Below are 20,454 nucleotides of genomic sequence, written 5' to 3'. Positions count from 1 at the left end.
AGGTTTGATGCACGAGACAGGGTGCTCAGGGCCGGTGTACTGGGATGACCCTAAGGGATGGGATGGGGAGGGAGGTGGGAGGGGGGTTCAGGATGGGGGACACATGTACACCCATGGCGGATTCATGTCAATGTATGGCAAAAACTGCTACAATATTGTAAAGTAATTAACCTCCAATTAAAATAAATAAATTAAAAAAAAAAGATCTATGAACCAGAAAATAAATAAATAAAGTCAGTGACCAGGAAATATGACATATTTGAAGGTAGCTTCCTGGTGGAAAGGTGCTAGGGGTTGGGAATAGTTAAGGTTAGGTACTAGAGTGGCTGTCAAAGAATCAAAGTTTTTTTTTTTTTTTTTTTAAACAATTTGGTTATAACTAACAGCAGTCTGGTTTTGCCCAGATTCTTAAGGTTTTCAGTTTTGTACCTTGAATATTCAAGGCAGTGCCATCCATTAGTTTAACTTGAAAGTTTAGGCTAGGATAACTTGAGTGGTTACATTTATGGGATAAAATTTGAGTGCATCTTTGCTCATTTTTCTAGAGTTGTTCTAATTTTGGCATGCATTTTCAGAAAGATAATTTTTTTACTAAAATGGCATAAATTTTAAGACCCATCTGTGCTGATGGGCAATTTGATTGTTTCAATTAAATTTCTCTCTCTCTCTCTTTTTTTTTTTTTTTTTTTTGGCTATTTCCTTTCATTCAGTTGGGACAGAACATTTTTAAGGCATATGCAATTTCCTCTAAAGTCAGGAACAAGACAAGGGTGCCCACTTTCACCATTACTATTCAACATAGTTTTGGAAGTTTTGGCCACAGCAATCAGAGCAGAAAAAGAAATAATAGGAATCCAAATTGGAAAAGAAGAAGTAAAACTCTCACTGTTTGCAGATGACATGATCCTCTACATAGAAAACCCTAAAGACTCCACCAGAAAATTACTAGAACTAATCAATGATTATAGTAAAGTTGCAGGATATAAAATCAACACACAGAAATCCCTTGCATTCCTATACACTAATAATGAGAAAACAGAAAGAGAAATTAAGGAAACAATTCCATTCACCATTGCAATGGAAAGAATAAAATATTTAGGAATATATCTACCTAAAGAAACTAAAGACCTATATATAGAAAACTATAAAACACTGGTGAAAGAAATCAAAGAGGACACTAATAGATGGAGAAATATACCATGTTCATAGATTGGAAGAATCAATATAGTGAAAATGAGTATACTACCCAAAGCAATTTATAGATTCAATCAATCCCTATCAAGCTACCAACAGTATTCTTCACAGAGCTAGAACAAATAATTTCACAATTTGTATGGAAATACAAAAAACCTCGAATAGCCAAAGGTATCTTGAGAAAGAAGAATGGAACTGGAGGAATCAACCTACCTGACTTCAGGCTCTACTACAAAGCCACAGTTATCAAGACAGTATGGTACTGGCACAAAGACAGAAATATAGATCAATGGAACAAAATAGAAAGCCCAGAGATAAATCCACGCACATATGGACACCTTATCTTTGACAAAGGAGGCAAGAATATACAATGGATTAAAGACAATCTCTTTAACAAGAGGTGCTGGGAAAACTGGTCAACCACTTGTAAAAGAATGAAACTAGAGCACTCTCTAACACCATACACAAAAATAAACTCAAAATGGATTAAAGATCTAAATGTAAGACCAGAAACTATAAAACTCCTAGAGGAGAACATAGGCAAAACACTCTCCGACATTCATCACAGCAGGATCCTCTATGACCCACCTCCCAGAATATTGGAAATAAAAGCAAAAATAAACAAATGGGACCTAATTAAACTTAAAAGCTTCTGCACATCAAAGGAAACTATAAGCAAGGTGAAAAGACAGCCTTCAGAATGGGTGAAAATAATAGCAAATGAAGCAACTGACAAACAACTAATCTCAAAAATATACAAGCAACTCCTACAGCTCAATTCCAGAAAAATAAATGACCCAATCAAAAAATGGGCCAAAGAACTAAATAGACATTTCTCCAAAGAAGACATACAGATGGCTAACAAACACATGAAAAGATGCTCAACATCACTCATTATCAGAGAAATGCAAATCAAAACCACTATGAGGTACCATTTCACACCAGTCAGGATGGCTGCGATCCAAAAGTCTACAAGTAATAAATGCTGGAGAGGGTGTGGAGAAAAGGGAACCCTCTTACACTGTTGGTGGGAATGCGAACTAGTACAGCCACTATGGAGAACAGTGTAGAGATTCCTTAAAAAACTGGAAATAGAACTGCCTTATGATCCAGCAATCCCACTGCTGGGCATACACACTGAGGAAACCAGAATTGAAAGAGACACATGTACCCCAATGTTCATCGCAGCACTGTTTATAATAGCCAGGACATGGAAGCAACCTAGATGTCCATCAGCAGATGAATGGATAAGAAAGCTGTGGTACATATACACAATGGAGTATTACTCAGCCATTAAAAAGAATACATTTGAATCAGTTCTAATGAGGTGGATGAAACTGGAGCCTATTATACAGAGTGAAGTAAGCCAGAAAGAAAAACACCAATACAGTATACTAACGCATATATATGGAATTTAGAAAGATGGTAACAATAACCCTGTATACAAGACAGCAAAAGAGACACTGATGTATAGAACAGTCTTTTAGACTCTGTGGGAGAGGGAGAGGGTGGGATGATTTGGGAGAATGGCATTGAAATTCGTATAATATCATATATGGAACGAGTTGCCAGTCCAGGTTCGATGCATGATACTGGATGCTTGGGGCTGGTGCACTGGGACGACCCAGAGGGATGGTATGGGGAGGGAGGAGGGAGGAGGGTTCAGGATGGGGAACACATATATACCTGTGGCAGATTCATTTTGATATTTGGCAAAACCAATACAATGTTGTAAAGTTTAAAAATAAAATTAAAAAAATAATAGTAATTAAAAAAATAATTTAGAAAGTTATTATTTTTTATCTATGAAGTATATTGCAAGTGAAGATTACATTTAAATAAATTCAAATTTTATATGGATGAAATGATTAGCAAGCTTTGTGAAAATAAGTGATTGAATAATGAAAACTTATCCTTTTCCCAATGTTAAAAAAAAAGGCAAATGGTATTAATAGGATTATATATCTGTCATATATAAAGGAAAAATTTTTGTGTAGAGTGAATATTAACATATCGAGTGGTAATGGCCAATTTTTAATTATCCATAATGAATTAACTAGTTTATCAATAGGTTTATCACAATAAAAGCAATACCATTTGAGAAAAACAGTAAGGTTTTTACAAATTAATGAAACATGTACTGTTTCTCTTGTTTAGAAATATACAATAAGCTGTAGATAGCATAATGTAACACTGCTGCTGCTGCTAAGTTGCTTCAGTCCTGTCCGACTCTGTGTGACCCCATAGACAGCAGCCCACCAGACTCCTCTGTCCCTGGGATTCTGCAGGCAAGAATACTGCAGTGGGTTGCCATTTCCTTCTCCAATGCATGCATGCATGCTAAGTTGCTTCAGTCATGTCCGACTCTGTCTTTCCAATGAATATTAAGGACTGATTTCCTTTAAGATGGACTGGTTGGATCTCCTTGCAGTCCAAGGGACTCTCAAGAGTCTTCTCTGACACCACAGTTCAAAAGCATCAATTCTTTGGTGCTCAGCTTTCTTTATAGTCCAACTCTGACATCCATACATGACTACTGGAAAAACCATAGCCTTGACTTGACAGACCTTTGTTCGCAAAGTAATGTCTCTGCTTTTGAATATGCTCTCTAGGTTGGTCATAGCTTTTCTTCCAAGGAGCAAGCATCTTTTAATTTCATGGCTGCAGTCACCATCTGCAGTGATTTTGGAGCCCCCCAAAATAAAGTCTATCACTGTTTCCACTGTTTCTCCATCTATTTGCCATAAAGTGATGGGACCGGATGCCATGATCTTAGTTTTCTGAATGTTGAGCTTTAAGCCAACTTTTTCACTCTCTACTTTCACTTTTATCAGGAGGCTGTTTTAGTTCTTTGCTTTCTGCCGTAAAGGTGGTGTCATCTGTATATCTGAGGTTATTGATATTTCTCCCAGCAATCTTGATTCCAGCTTGTGCTTCTTCCAGCCCAGCGTTTCTCATGATGTACTCTGAATAGAAATTAAATAAGCAGGGTGACAATATACAGCCTTGACATACTCCTTTTCCTATTTGGAACCAGTCTGTTGTTCCATGTCCAGTTCTAACTGTTGCTTCCTGACCTGCACACAGATTTCTTAAAGAGGCAGGTCAGGTGGTCTGGTATTCCCACCTCTTTCAGAATTTTCCACAGTTTGCTGTGATCCACACAGTTAAAGGCTTTGGCATAGTCAATAAAGCAGAAGTAGATGTTTTTCTGGAACTCTCTTGCTTTTTCGATGATCCAACAGATGTTGGCAATTTGGTCTCTGGTTCCTCTGCCTTTTTAAAACCAGCTTGAACATCTGGAAGTTCACGGTTCATGTACTGTTGAAGCCTGGCTTGGAGAATTTTGAGCATTATTTTACTAGTGTGTGAGATGAATGCAGTTGTGCAGTAGTGAGCATTCTTTGGTATTGCCTTTCTTTGGGATTAGAATGAAAACTGCAATTTGATGACAGACTTCTTTTTTATAAATGCTAGAATAAAAGGAAATATCTTCAGTGTGTTGAGGGCTGATAAAGTCAGCCTGTAGTTCTACAGTCACCATACTCTTCCACTGTGAATAAATGCAGACTAATGAGAATTAAGGAAACGGTCTGGGGCCGTTTAGTAGTATTCATAGGTCCTCACACTTAAAGAATAATAGTCTCTCTAGAAAGTAATGATACAAGATATTACTGGGAAAAGAAATTGCCAAATATATAGGTAAATCTAAACGAGCACTAATGGTTTAGAAAAAACTAACTTGAGATGTCAAAAATTGAAATGGAGTTAAAGGCATGCCTTGGAGATATTATAGATTTGGTTCCAGGCCACTGCAACAAAGCAAGCCACATGAGTATTTTGATTTCCCAGTGCACACAGAAGTTATGTTTCTAGTAGTCTATAGTCTAGTACATATGCAATAGTATTATGTCTAAGAGCTTCCCCTGTGGTTCAACTGGTAAAAAAATCTGCCTGCTGTGCAGGTAATGGGTTTGATCCCTGGGATAGGACACAGTGTTTCAGGATTATATCAGGTAAAAGGTATGGTAATTTAATTATTCTCACATTTTCTTAGAATCAAAAATTAGTTAATCCTATTTTAAGTTTTATTAAATTCTTAGAGATAAAGAGTGTCATTCAGTTGTTCATTATAACTGTTAAAAATAAGTCATAGACTTTGTGGAACAAACAATATTTTCTGTTTTTCTTTCTAGGAAAGATTTCTGTGTACACAAAGATGAACCATGTGATACTGTTGGTAAGTGTATGTAAAAATTTTTACACTTTGGAGGAGATCTGGGGAGCTTAAACACATAATTTGTTTAAATGTCGAAAATTATTTGAAAGTGCTAGTTACAGTGAAATATTTTTAGAATGTCAGTGATGTATATTTTCAACCTATTGTTTAATTACTTGTCACCAATTCAATTATTAGTGAAACAAATTGCAGACATATGTGTACTATATAGTGGATAAAAGTTTAAATGATGCTTTAAAAATATCATGAGTTATTCTTTGTGTTTTTTCTCAGAAATATATATATGCATTCAATTAAATTGTTATTATTCATAAACTGAGGCAAATATGTTAATGTTAGTAGAGTTGACTAATGGATTCATTTTTGAGTTACATACATTTGAAGCTTTTTGCAGACTGCGTGAAAGTCCATCTCATTTGCCCAACTAATGAGGATTTTCTCTACATAAAGTAGCAAATTTTCTGTATTTTCTTGGATATCTAAAATCCCTAAGGCATATCCATATCGCTAGTGGAATCTATAAACCACAGTTTTTAATTTTCAGAGAATGGCCACATTTATGCTAGTATAAATGCATGTATATAAACTGACTTATCCAAACAGATGAAATTGTAGATAGGTAAAATTTTATAACTATATATATGTATAGTTTTAAGTCATGTATCCAGACAGAGAGCTGAAACTATAGATGTATAAAATTATATAACTATTTATATATATGTTTAGTTTTAAGACACTGTATAGGTTTAATAAGATATTGCTATTGGGTTATTGTTAAGGTACATTTAAGAGTTTGATCTGGTTTTGATATATCATGTGGGGTTCATCACTTCAGTGTAATAAGTATTTTAATTTAGCCGTTACTGAAGTATCATTTATTTCTTGTGAGGCAAACAATAAAAAAATGGGAAAAAGAGAATAAACTATTTTTTTAAGTATCATTGGTACTTAAAAATATAATTTTAACTAACTAGTTCTGTTAAGTTCTTACCAGCCTCCTCAGAAGATTAAATCTGAGATAATAAGTGAAAAATAGTTATAATAGTATAAAGTGGAGGATGATGGAATCAAAGGAATATTTGATTCAGAAAGGACTGGAAAAGTAAAACAAGCTGGACACCTAAGGAAAAGCTGAATAGATCTAGGGATGATCTTCCTAATGTTAACTAACTTGCTTCCTGCTGTTTTCTTGGCTGAATTTTCAGAAATTAAATCTTGATATATAGTTTTAATCTACCTAACTATGGAAGCATTTGATTACTAAGAAAGCTTATCTCAAAATAATTACCTTTTCCTCTGCTTAAACAGCTATGTTGCCCCCAAAACCTTGTAATATAGACAGATCAACTTTTTGCCTTATTAGAGCTGAGAAAAATCAGCAACTCAGGCAATATATTCCATAATTGTGGTCTGTAACCACCTCTTTAAAGCATGTACACGTGGGCATGCTTTAAGAAAGCAGTTACTCATATGAGGAAAACCAATTTCTTTTTGACTATGACTATGTTTTATATCTTGCTAAATCTGCTAATTGAAAATTGGATCGGATCAGATCAGTCGCTCAGTCATGTCCGAGTCTTGGCCACCCCATGAATCACAGCACACCAGGCCTTCCTGTCCATCACCAACTCCCGCAGTTCACTCAAACTCAACGTCCATCGAGTCATTGATGCCATCCAGCCATCTCATCCTCTGTCATCCCCTTCTCCTCCTGCCCCCAATCCCTCCCAGCATCAGAGTCTTTTCCAATGAGTCAACTCTTCGCATGAGGTGGCCAAAGTACTGGAGTTTCAGCTTCAGCATCATTCCTTCCAAAGAACACCCAGGGCTGATCTCCTTCAGAATGGACTGGTTGGATCTCCTTGCAGTCCAAGGGACTCTCAAGAGTCTTCTCCAACACCACAGTTCAAAAGCATCAATTCTTTAGCGCTCAGCTTTCTTCACAGTCTAACTCTCGCACCCATACATGACGACTGGAAAAACCATAGCCTTGACTAAATTGAAAATAGCACGCATATTTATTCTGGGTTGAAGTACATTTGGATAATGAGGAAGCTTGGTATACTTGGAATTATGAGTGTAATTAGAATATGTATGGTTCATCAGCAAAGTGATGTAACCATTTCCCAGATCTGTTCACTTGTCCATTAAGAGCTTGATAAAAATTGGTTTTCAATATAGCATACTATGTGAAAAATCTAATGTCCTTTCTGATATCCTCCTCTGTTTCTGAGTGCTTATATCTTCATGGTATCCTCTGGCATTGCTAAATTCTAGTTTCCCCTCTGTATCTTTTGGCATTTCTTTTTCTTATCCCAAATATGAAACAGAGGTCTTTGTTCATATTTAATCTTGAGCAGAGTAAAAATATGTGATTTTTTCCCCAGGGGACGTTAAATGAGAAAACTTTTAACCACCAAATCAGAAGAGTAGACTTTTCATCCCTGTCCCTGTCTCCACATAAAATGTCTTTTCACATGAACCATGCTTCTGCCTAGAGACCTACACTGGTAAGATTTATAAAGACATTAGTGTGAAGTAGGTGTGGTGGTTGCCACCCTATCACTCCTACATCCACCACTGTGCAGCCACGATGCCAGGTAGAAAAGGATACGCTTCTGTGGATGGGTCATGATTCATACAGGCTCATCAGAGGGATCATCTCTAGGCCTCAGGCCTAAGCCAGTCAGCATATGGCCTTGCCATGCTTGGGACATGTGACCTGTAACATGCCTCGTGAATCTGAAGAAAGGAACATTTGTCATGCCTGAAGCTTGGTCATATCTGTCCCACTGCATGTAGACAAGAAAGGATGCAACCCTGATCAGTATAGTCACAAAGGAAATTAGTCTTCAGATAAATATGAATTCATACACTGCACAATGGAGAGATGAAGGGTGTCTTTATCTTCAAGGACACTGTTGAATCATGGCATTCTCCTTGCCTTGGACCCAGTCTGGCCTTTGAGCTTCTGAATGTGTAAGCCAATAAATATCCTTACTGTGCTCAGACGCTCAATCATATCTGAATCTTTGCTACACTATGGACTGTAGCCCACCAGGCTCCCCAGTCCATGGGATTTCCCAGGCAAGAATATGGAAGGGGTTGCTATTTCCTTCTCTTTCCAGAGATTGAACTATTTCTTTCCAGAGATAGAACCCACAGCTCTCATATGTCCTGCATTGGCAGGTAGATTCTTAACCATCAGTGCCACCTGGGAATCCCCAGATTTCCCTTTCTATTTAAACCAATTTAAAGCTTTTCATTTCTGGAAATTGCAGCCTAAGGCATAGAGCTTCCATGATATTTATATGCTCTTTTATAAGAGAAGAAGAATATTGGGCAATATTAATAATTTCTGCTCTTATTAAGGAAGTACTGATAAACTGCTCTGTGATTTGTCACCCAAATTAAATAAGCATGTGTAGCCTACTGGTCATCTTAACAGCTCTCAATCTCTAGCATAACGAAACAGAAGAGATTTAGGTCTTACTTTAATATCTATTGATACACATTTGTAAATTTATTCATGCACTATTACGAGTTTTTTTTTTTTTTTGTCAGATGCTTTCTTAAGTCTATATATGCCTTCTTCTTTTATCTATTTCTGATGTGAAGTCAGTTCATTTCATATTGGATACTATAATGAAAATACTGAAAGAATAGGAGAAAGGAAAGAAGTGGATTTAGTATTTATTGGTTTGGATAATATGGGCCTGAATGATTACCATGAAAATTTCCCCTGCTCTCCTAAGTATACTGAGAGGGGAAGGACAGTAGTTAAAAACTTTGACTTCAGGTTATTAATTTTAATTGTACATGGAGAGAAATGCCTATATTTTAAAAGCAATGTGATGCTGATACTGCTCATTATAACTTGAGAAACACTTCCATGGATATTTTCTCATTTAATTTCTGAAACTCTGTATTTTTTTTTTTAATCATTATTACTTTACAGATGAAGAAAATTCTGAAACAGAACAGAGCATGGATGTTTAAGTCAGACATCTAGATTCAAATCAGTTTCTGCTGCTTTTTACAGGCATGAATGTGGGCACATTATTTGACACCTTGAAGGTTTGAATTCCTCACTTTTAAATTAGATTTCATAAAGACTGTATTACTGATTTCACAAAGACAGCTAGTTTTTAATCAGCACTCAGTAGGCACTAGTTCTATCACATCATTTTATTCCCTGTGGACAGGTTACACATTTGTTCAGCATCAGTGTTAGTAAATGCCGCACAGTTGAAATCACTGTCTCAGATTTTTCTATGATGAGAGACAGCTTTCCTTTATAGCATGGTGCATCTGTATTGTTATTGTTCAGTCACTCAGTCGTGTCCAGCTCTTTGCAACCCCACTGACTGCAGCATGCCAGGCTTCCCTGTCCTTCACCATCTCCTGCAGCTTACTCAAACTCATGTGCATTTAGTCAGTGATGCCATCCAACCATTTGTCCTCTGTCATCCACTTCTCCTCCTGCCCTTAATCTTTCCCAGCATCAGGGTCTTTCCAGTGAGTTGGGCTCTTTGCATCAGGTGGCCAAAGTATTGGGGCTTCAGCTTCAGCATCAGTCCTTCCAATGAATATTCAGGATTGATATCCTGTAGGAATGCCTGCTTTGAACTCCTTACAAGGGACTCTCTCCAAGGGACTCTCAAGAGTCTTCTCCAACACCACAGTTCAAAAGCATCAATTCTCTGGCACTCAGCTTTCTTTATGGACCAACTCTCACATCCGTACATGACTAATGGAAAAACCATAGCTTTGACTAGACGGATCTTTGTTGGCAAAGTAATGTCTGTGCTTTTTAATACACTGTCTAGGTTTGTCATAGCTTTTCTTCCAAGAAGCAAGTGTACTTTAATGTCATGGCTGGGTTACCATCTGCAGTGATTTTGGACCCCAAGAAAATAAAGTCTGTCACTGTTTCCATTGTTTTCCCTTGTATTTGCCATCAAGTGATGTGACTGGATGCCATGATCTTAGTTTTTTGAAAGTTGAGTTTTTTTGTTGTTGTTGTTGTTGGTTCATTACTTTAATGTATCTTTTAAACTCATATCACCTACTCTTCTTGACTTTAATACGCAGATATTAAAATAAACAAACAAAAATAACCAACATTCTCCTCTTGCCCTTCTTCCCCCAGCATACAGATGATCTGGGATCATCTGTATGCTGAAATGATGCTGAAATGAAATGTATGCCCAGAAATGATCTGGAATTTGCCAGTCTTAATGCCAATAACAATGGTAACTTTTTAATATAATATACTCAACTCAGAGGACATATTTCCTTCAATATAGGAAACACTACTCTATCCAGAGACATCTTTCTTTCCTAACCTTTACTTTTTTTTTTTAATTTTATTTTATTTTTAAACTTTACATAATTGTATTAGTTTTGCCAAATATCAAAATGAATCCGCCACAGGTATACACATGCTCCCCATCCCGAACCTGCCTCCCTCCTCCCTCCCCACACCATCCCTCTGGGTCGTCCCAGTGTACCAGCCCCAAGCATCCAGTATCGTGCATCGAACCTGGACTGGCATCTCATTTCATACATGATATTTTACATGTTTCAATGCCATTCTCCCAAATCTTCCCACCCTCTCCCTCTCCCACAGAGTCCATAAGACTGTTCTATACATCAGTGTCTCTTTTGCTGTCTCGTACACAGGGTTATTGTTACCATCTTTCTAAATCCCATATATATGTGTTAGTATACTGTATTGGTGTTTTTCCTTCTGGCTTACTTCACTCTGTATAATAGGCTCCAGGTGAGTTTTAAGCCAGCTTCTTTGCTCTCCTCTTGTACCTTTATCAAGAGGCTCTTTAGTTCCTCTTTGTTTTCTGCCATAAGGATGGTAACATCTGCATGCCTGAGTTATTGATATTTCTCCCAGCAATCTTGATTCCAGCTTGTGCTTCATCCAGTCCAGCATTTTGCAAGATGTACTCTGTATATACATTAAATAAGCAGGGTGACAGTATACAGCCTTGATGTATTGCTTTCCCAGTTTAGAACAAGTCCATTGTTCCATGTCCAGTTCTAATCTTTGCTTCTTGACCTGCTTACAGGTTTCTCAGGAGGCAGGTAGGGTAGTCTGGTATTCCCATATCTTGAAGTCAGTTTTCCACAGTTTGTTGTGATCTACACAGCCAAAGGCCTCAGCATAGTCAATGAAGCAGAAGTAGGTGTTTTTCTGGAATTCTTTTGCTTTTTCTGATCCAGTGGATGTTGGCAATTTGATCTCTGGTTCTTCTGCCTTTTCTAAATCCAGCTTGAACATGTGGAAGTTCTCAGTTCATGTACTGTTGAAATCCAGCTTGGAAGATTTTGAGCGTGACAATGCTAGCATGTGGAATGAGTACAATTGTGCAGTAGTTTGAACATTCTTTGGCATTGCCCTTCTTTGCGATTGGAATGAAAACTGACCTTTTCCAGTCCTGTGGCCACTGCTGAGTTTTCCGGATTTCCTGGCATATTGAGTGCAGCACTTTCATAGCATCATCTTTTAGCATTTGAAATAGTTCAGCTGGAATTCCATCACCTCCACTAGCTTTGTTCATAGTGATGCTTCCTAAGACCCACTTGACTTCACGCTCCAGGGTATCTGGTTCTAGGTGAGTGATCACACCACTGTGGTTATCTGAGTCATTAAGATCTTTTTAGTTCCACTGTATCTTCTTAACCATTCTTCTTAATGTCTTCTTCTTCTATTAGGTCCGTACCATTTCTGTCCTTTATTGTGCCCATCTTTGTATGAAATGTGCCCTTGGTATCTCTAATTCTCTTGAAGAGCTCTCTAGTCTTTCCCGTTCTATTTCCCTCTATTTCTTTGAATTGTTCACTTAGGAAGGCTTTCTTATGTCACCTTGCTATTCTTTGGAATTCTGCATTCAGATGAATATATCTTTCCTTTTTCTCCTTTGCCTTTCACTTTTCTTCTTTTCCAGCTATTTGTAAGACCTCCTCAGACAGACATTATGCCTTTTTTTCATTTCTTTTTCTTGGGGATGGTTTGATCATTGCCTGCTATACAGTGTTACAAACCTCTGTCCATAGTTCTTCAGGCACTCTATGAGATCTAATCCTTTGAATCTATTTGTACTTCCACTGTATAATTGTAAGGGATTTGATTTAGGTCATACCTAAATGGCCTAGTGGTTTTCCCTTCCTTCAGTTTAAGTATGAATTTTGCAATAAATGCATCTGTGTACCTAGGGACAATACAGCTAGAAATCTGAAGATGAGAAAAATACCTTTGAATGAAGTTTTAGAATAAAATTATATGCATTAAAATATAGAAAGAAGTGGCAAATATAATACTGGAAAGTACTTTTGCTTTCAGCATGTAAAATTTGAAGCAATAGGGTGTTTTTTTTATTTACTGGTGTAAAAGATATGTGTACTTTAAGGACCCAGACTGTATCAGTGTTATGGAATATTATAAATAAATGTTTCAGTTGAAAAGTTATACTTATTTTTTAAGTTTATGTTTGAAAAGCTGTTTAGAGGGTAAAAAGTAAAAGTTGTTTTACCACCTCTTCAACCACATTCTTTCTTGTTTGAATTAGGCAGGTTAGTTGGTAAGTATAAAGATACCTGGAGGAAAAAAAATGCTGTTAAATATTTTAACCAACAGAATGTCAATTCTCAAATGTATGTGTGCAGTTTTAACATCCCTGAAACTGAGATTAGTTTTGAAGTCAGTGCCCTATTAGAATTGTGTCATAGTTTATGTCAGAGTTTTTAGTTCCTAGGTTTGGATGAACTATGATGCTATTCTTAAATTTAAAGAGAAATAAAGTGTAATTCTGGATGCAGGTCCCAGCTATTACTAGTGAAGTTGCCTGACTTTCTGGGCAGGCAGAATAAGGGTCACTGAAGATGTTCATGTTTTAATGGACCTGGGACCTGGGAATATGTTAGGTTACATAGTAAAGGGAAATGAAGCTTGCAGATGCCACTGAGGCTCCCAGTCAACTTACTTTAAAAGAAGGAGATTATCCTAGGCTGTCTGGTATGCCTAGTGTAATCACAATGGTCTTTAAAAGTTGAACAGGGAGGCATAAAAGCTCAGAGTTGGAGAGAGATGATTCCAGAAGAAAGGCACAGAGAGAGATGTGCCTGTAAGAAGGATTCAGCTCGTTATTACTGGTTTTGAGGATGGAGGCAGAGATTCTCAGGTGAAGAATTATCTAGAACCTGGAAAAAGCAAGGAGACAGAGTCTCCCCTAGAGCCTTCAGAAGGTAGCACAGATAGCCTTGTGATACATTGATTTTAGCCAGTGAGATCCAGATCAACCTTCGAATGTAGAGAATTGTAAGATAATGAATTTGGGTATGTTAAGCAATCAAATTTGTGATATTTTGATATTGCAACCATAAAAAGGAATGTACTTTCTAATAATTAATTATTCCCTCCCATAACTTATAAAGAAGGAATAAGGAAGCATGGAATCCTTAAGCCTTTGGACTGTGGGATCAAAAATTGTGTCTCTACAATTAGTTTTAAGAACTGGTGAAGGGTTTGGGGTTAGATAAAAAAACTAAAATTTGGATCATGATACATGAGTATATATAAAGAGCAACAAACTGTGTCTGTACTAACAAGCATGATTAATTATAGTTGATCATTTCTAGCTAAGCAACTAGACAAAAATTACCTTATATCATTCACTAACAATCTACCCAAAATAATCAGTTGTTTAATATATTTCTAAGAAAATGCTGAGCCCTGATGATTTCACAGAGATTTCTGTTAAAATTCCAAAGAGTGGATCATTCCAATATTATACAAGCTATTGTAGACAGCAGGAAAAAGTGAATTAAAACCATATAAATTTCTTACCATATTCTAAAGTGGACAGTGTAAGAAGGAAAAATTATAAGCCATTCTCACTCAGGAAATAAAAGAATTCTAAATCGAACATTAGCAGATATTATCTCACAATGTGTTTTTAAAATAACCAAGTAAGGTTATTTTATTTAAGATTTATTCCAGAAATAGAGGGATAGTTTAACATTAGAAAATCTTAAAATATAAGTATGTAATCCAATTAAAGATAAAAACCATATGATCATCACAGTGGATAAAGAAAATATCTTTCAGGCAATTCAAAATAAGTTCATGATAAAAAAGCAACCTCTTGGCAAAATAGGACAAAGTAGGAACTTTATTAACAAGGCTAAAGATATTTACAAGAAAATATACAAGTGTATTTTTTAAAATAGTGAAACATTAAAAGGATCCCATTTGAAATCTGAAATAAGGAGAGAAGTTTATTTTCACTATTTCTGTTCAACAGTGAATTGGAACTTGAAAGGTATTTTAACTGAGTGTAGAATCCTAATATTCAAGATACATTGTTTTGTTTCAGCACATCACAGATCTAGTTCACCTGCCTTCTGGCATCCATTGTTGCCATTGAGAATTCAATTATCAGTCCGAACTCCTTTTCATGTGATCTACATGGGTTCTCTATCCTGCTCCATTGATCAATGTGTCTCTTTTTATGCTGGTACCATACTGTTTTGATTACTATAGCTTTGTAATATAGTTCAATATCAGAAAGTATGATGCCTCCAACTTTGTTCTTCTTTTTAAGATTGCTATGGCTGTTCAGAGGTCTTTTGTGGTTTCATATGTATTTTCGAGCTGTTTGCTCTAGTTCTGTGCAAAATGCTATGGGCATTTTGATAGGGATTACATTACCACTATAGATTACTTTGAGTAATGTGGACATTTTCATAATATTAATTCTTTCAGTCCATGAGCACTGTGTATCTTTCCATTTGTTTATGTTGTCTTCTATATGTTTCCTCAATGTCTTACAGTTTTCAGAGTACAGATATTTCACCTCTTTGGGTTAAATTTATTTGTAGTTATTGTATTCTTTCTGATGAAATTATAAATAGGATAGTTTTCTACACTTCTCTTTTAATAGTTTGTTATTAGTGTATATAAATGTAACAGATTTCTATATGTTGATTTTGTATCTTGCAACTTTGCTGAATTATTTTATTAATTCTGTTTTTTGGTGAGGTCTTTAGGATTTTATCTATCTGATATCATGCCATGTGCAAATAGTGACAGTTTTACAGCTTTCTTTCCACTGTGTATGTCAAGTCACTGTCTTTGTGTCAACGTGGTGTCTAAAGCTGAGTACCTTTGGATTTGAGTTTGGTGAATGCCCTCAGGCAATCAAGCACATTAGTGCCAGCTCCAAATTGTACATTTTACTTTTTATTTCTTTAGGCCCATGGGAGTATTTGCCTTATTTATATACCAAGCCTTGCATTTAAGATGTTTGCTATTTATTTTAGCATTTGTATGCTAGAAGTGAAATTTCATTAAAAAAAAAACTTTTGAAGTATTATTGTATATATTTTTATACATGCTGCAGCTGCAACTTGGTCACAGATCCACTTTCTCAATATTCACGTGTGCCATGGCACTGATTTGGAGAATTGGTGTTAAACAAAACAAAACAAAACAGTGAGAAGACATGAATTTGTTTTATATTTTTGCAAATCGCTTTAGATCTGGCTTGTAGAAGGGAGCAGGATCTTATATCTGACTCTGCATGTAAAGTGTTGGTATTTGTTATTTTAGTCTAAGTGTATGAGGAAAATCTGGCCTCATAAAGATATGTAGTTCAAAAATGAATGTGTATTTTCAGATTATTGAGAATGTTCTTTTTTGAAAGTACACAAAAACTCAGTGGTAGTGTCTTGATTATTAGTGGGTTGTAGCATGTAGAATCTGAATATATATCAGTAAACATTTATGCTCTGTTACATTATTATCTGTTGGTATATCTTACAATTTAAGTGGATGTTTTTACTATGTATAGCATTTTAGAGCATCATTGGTTGCAAAACATTGGTTCACTGAATTAGGCAAATCTAAACGTTGACACATTTCACTCTTAAGTCACATTTGTCAGTATCACTATCGATCTCATCAGAAAAATTCTTCACATTTTGGGAAGCTGCGAAGCATTCAGTGGTAGATAAAAGTTTCCCAGTATTCTAATTTCACTTGAAAGCTTGAATTTTATTATTGCCAAGTACCATCAGTTAGTTTCCTTGGAGTGACAGATTCACTTTGTTCATTTTTGGGTGTCAGCCAGATCCCCAAATCTGCATAACCCTTTTTTTTTTTAATGTTTGTTAGACTTTCTTTCAAGTAAAAATGGTGTTCAACGAAAAGCACAGTGAGTTTAGCTCAGAACTCAGACATCTCCCAGTAGTTTTCTTAGAGACAACATGATATTTTAGTCTGTAGTGAAAATATTTTATCCTTACTTCTTTGGGCTATGTAAAACATTAAAAAAAATGCATATACTCAGGAGTTCAGATTTAACAAAATTACATATTACTGCTTCATCTGGGACATATAAAAAGTGAAATGAACATTTTCCCCCTGAGAGTAAGTTTCAGTGAAAAATAAAATGACTGACAGTGAAGACAATTTTACCTAGCATTGCTTTTGCACCATTAGTGTGAATGTTGACAGTTTTGACTTTGTGGGCCTCTTAGAAAGATCTTAGAAGACCCCCTGAAGAGATGCTACATCTCCTAGAATTCTGCAGAACATACTGTGAAATTCTGCCATAACCTGGCAACGATTGGTAATCAAGGATTATTGTTTTCATGAAATCTTTTAAGGACTTTATATTTTATATATAGAAAATTGGTAAATGCTTGGTGCTGGCAAAGGCCCATGTTGATCAATATGAATTCCCAGCCATGAATATTCTTAGATACATGTTGATAAAAGAAGCGATGCATTTTTTAACCACCAGATATCCAATTCATGGATACTTTAATGCTCCCTGCATTCTACTGCTTTGTTATTATTAATAAACTTTTTTCTGACTTTCAGCAGGTTGAAATGATGGTTTATTCTTCTGTAAGCTTCTGAATAATTTTGATTTTATATACATGCAAATTGTCAAACAGGCATGCAGACCACCTAGGAAGCAACTGCCACAAAAGAAACATATTCAGAGACTAAAATATACTGAAATAATCTTTTTATGTTGACACTGTTCGTGTGAGAATCTCCAGACACTTCCCTTTTCAAGCACCAGTGTGTTCTCCAAACCACATTTTAGCAGAAGTAGTCATTTTTATTGGGTGAGAAGAAGACGTCATGCCAGTTTCTTTTAAGTAGCCTAATTTTCATTAAACAGCAGTTATGGCATTTTCTCTTGCATTGTGGCACCTAAAGAATAGAGAACTTCAGAGACTGAAAATGCTTAAAGAAATTACTGACTCTCCTTTAATACTCTCTTGGTTAGAAATGTGTATTTTTTCTACTGAAAATCCATAATTTACTATTTTGAAATTTGTAATTTTGGGGGCTAGGCAAACAATTAAGTTAATTTTTATTACAGAGGTGCCCAAGCCCTAGGATCTAATGCCTGATGATCTGAGGTGGAGCTGATGTAATAATAATTGAAATAAAATGCTCAATAAATGTAATGCACTTGCATCATCCTGAAACCCCCGGGTCCGTGAAAAAATTGTCTTCCACTAAACTGGTCCCTGATGCCAAAAAGGTTGGGACAGCTGCTTTTATTATATAAATCTTTCTAAATGAATTGGCAGCATAAGTATGTCTTCAAGGGAGTTCAGATACATTTATTGGGGGTGATATTGGGGGAGATTTGCCCACTCAATCTAGTGGGATGTATAATTAGAAATTATCAAATATATTAAAGAATGTATCAGCCTTAAATGTATATAATTTTAGATAAACTAGTGCCAGGTTTGGATACCCAGAAGTCCTCATATTTGTGTGAGATGTGTTGTCATGAGTGTTTGTTGCTCAGTTGTCAATGTAGATGTTCTCAGAAATGCAGATGAAATGTATTCAGTGTGGTATACAGAATTCTAAAGATGACACTCCTAAGATTCCTATACCCTGGTTATTCAGTCAATCACTAATCTAGGTACAGCTGAAAGGGATTAATTACAGTCCCTCAGTTAAACTTAAGGTATGAAGGTCTAACCTTAAGAGCGGAGACAAGGAACTGAATTGTGCCAACAACCTTGGAAGCTGGTACTTACCCTGAACCTTTAGATAAAGAGTCCAGCTTGGATGATATCTTGATTTTGGCCTTTTGAGACCCTCAGCAGAGAACCAAGTTAAGCCATCCCAGACTCCTGACCAGTAGAACTGTGCATTAATAAATAGGGGTTACTTTAGGTCACTGTATTACTTAAGTAATTTGTTATGCAGCAATAGGAAAGTAACACATTCAGACTAAAGAATTCATATCATCATACATCAATTTGGGATTTATACGCTAGAAGAAAATGACACCATTATAGATGAAAGTAGAGAATATGACCCTCATGGGAAAGCAGAATAAGAAATAAGAACATGTTTGTTAAGTTCGGGGAGGGGATTCAAAGAGATATTCACTTATCAAACTAACAGGACAGTGCAACAGTGGTAGGATTTCAAGAGGATTTTATAAGGATTTACTACATTCCTGTAATCTTTGCAAGTTCTCCACATGTAATATTTCTTTTCCCTTGTCTCATCATTGATGAGCAAAAACAAACTAAAGTGAAATGGGTCTGAACATCTGTGGAGCAGGAAAAAAAAGGTGGGGAAAACTGGTTTCAAAGAAGGTAAATTGGGTGGTACCAGCATAGAATATAGGAAAATGCACCAATCTTTGGGTCTCCAGCAAAGAAAATAAGAAAATGCAAGGGAATCCGGCTGGCCCAGGGCATGACTCAAGCTTTGAAATATAAATGCCTGTAATGTTCATCTTAGGACTTCCCTGGTGGCTCAGACGGTAAAGCGTCTGTCTTCAATGCCGGAGACCTGGGTTCAAACCCTGGGTCGAGAAGATCCCCTGGAGAAGGAAATGGCAATCCACTCCAGTACTCTTGCCTGGAAAATCCCATGGACAGAGGAGCCTGGTAGGCTACAGTTCATGGGGTCACAAAGAGTCGGACATGACTGAGCGACTTCACTTCACTTCACTTCAATGTTCATTTATTGATAAGGTGATCCTATCATAATTAATACTAAGACACTTAGAAAAGTTAAAGGAGGCATAATTAATAATTATGCTTGGAAAAAAGCATAAAATGGATTGTCCCAGGCAAACTGCCTATATGATCATTCTATTGTTGATTAACTTTTTTGAGACAGTTTTACACATTAATTAGAATTGTAGCTTCCCTGGTGGCTCAGACAGTAAAGTGTCTGCCTGAAATGCGGGAGACCCGGGTTCGATCCCTGGGTTGGGAAGATCTCCTGGAGAAGGAAATGGCAACCCAGTCCAGTACTCTTGCCTGGAGAATCCCATGGATGGAGGAGCCTGGTAGGCTACAGTCCATGGGGTCACAAAGAGTCGGACACGACTGAGCGACTTCACTTTCACTTTTCATATGATATATTAAAAAGTACATATTTCAGAAATCTTAATCTGTAACTATTATGTTGGTAATTTAAATACTTAATTACTTAATCTGTCAGTAATAATAATAATTAAACTTACTATAAATCAACATATGAGCTTCACTGTGTGTATTAGAAGCTGGTTTCACATCATTCTTGGCAGTCCTGCTTTCTTTCAATCCAAATTACCACAAAGTATTGGTTATCGGTACATTATTAACATGTGAGTCTCAGATATATCAGGTATAAAAATGATGATAATCCTCATCATGTTCTAAATTCTGATATCCAAAGGTCTGGAAACATACGTAGATGATATTAAGAACTGTGCTTCCTGTTTGTCCTTCTTAGGCAATTTTTATTGATTCATTTCAGATGGTCTTCTACTTCTCTGTCTCCCTCTCTGTATATATATTTTTCACATACTCAATTTTCACTAATATTTTGGAGCGCCTACTCTCTGCCCCAAAGTATATTAGGTTCTAGATGCTAGAGTTAACAGTGGTCACTATAATGAAACATTACACATTTTAAAAAGTCTTTTCTTTCTTGCTATGCTTTCTTACTGTTGAGTAGG

General features: G+C 36.3%; 1 protein-coding gene across 1 annotated transcript in view; it reads left to right on the top strand.

The window, feature by feature from the left end:
* The window catches only part of ADAMTS19 (ADAM metallopeptidase with thrombospondin type 1 motif 19), a 267,906-nt gene that overhangs the window by 86,789 nt on the left and 160,663 nt on the right, over positions 1-20,454 (top strand). The window contains exon 7 of the mRNA NM_001206114.1: positions 5,391-5,434. Coding sequence (NP_001193043.1) covers positions 5,391-5,434 — 44 coding nt within the window. The remainder of the gene's footprint in view (positions 1-5,390; positions 5,435-20,454) is intronic.

Source organism: Bos taurus, chromosome 7, assembly GCF_002263795.3.
Source record: "Bos taurus isolate L1 Dominette 01449 registration number 42190680 breed Hereford chromosome 7, ARS-UCD2.0, whole genome shotgun sequence".
Taxonomy (NCBI): Eukaryota; Metazoa; Chordata; class Mammalia; order Artiodactyla; family Bovidae; genus Bos; species Bos taurus.
Note: the sequence above shows the minus strand (reverse complement) of the source record. Positions and strands in the feature narration are given on the sequence as shown.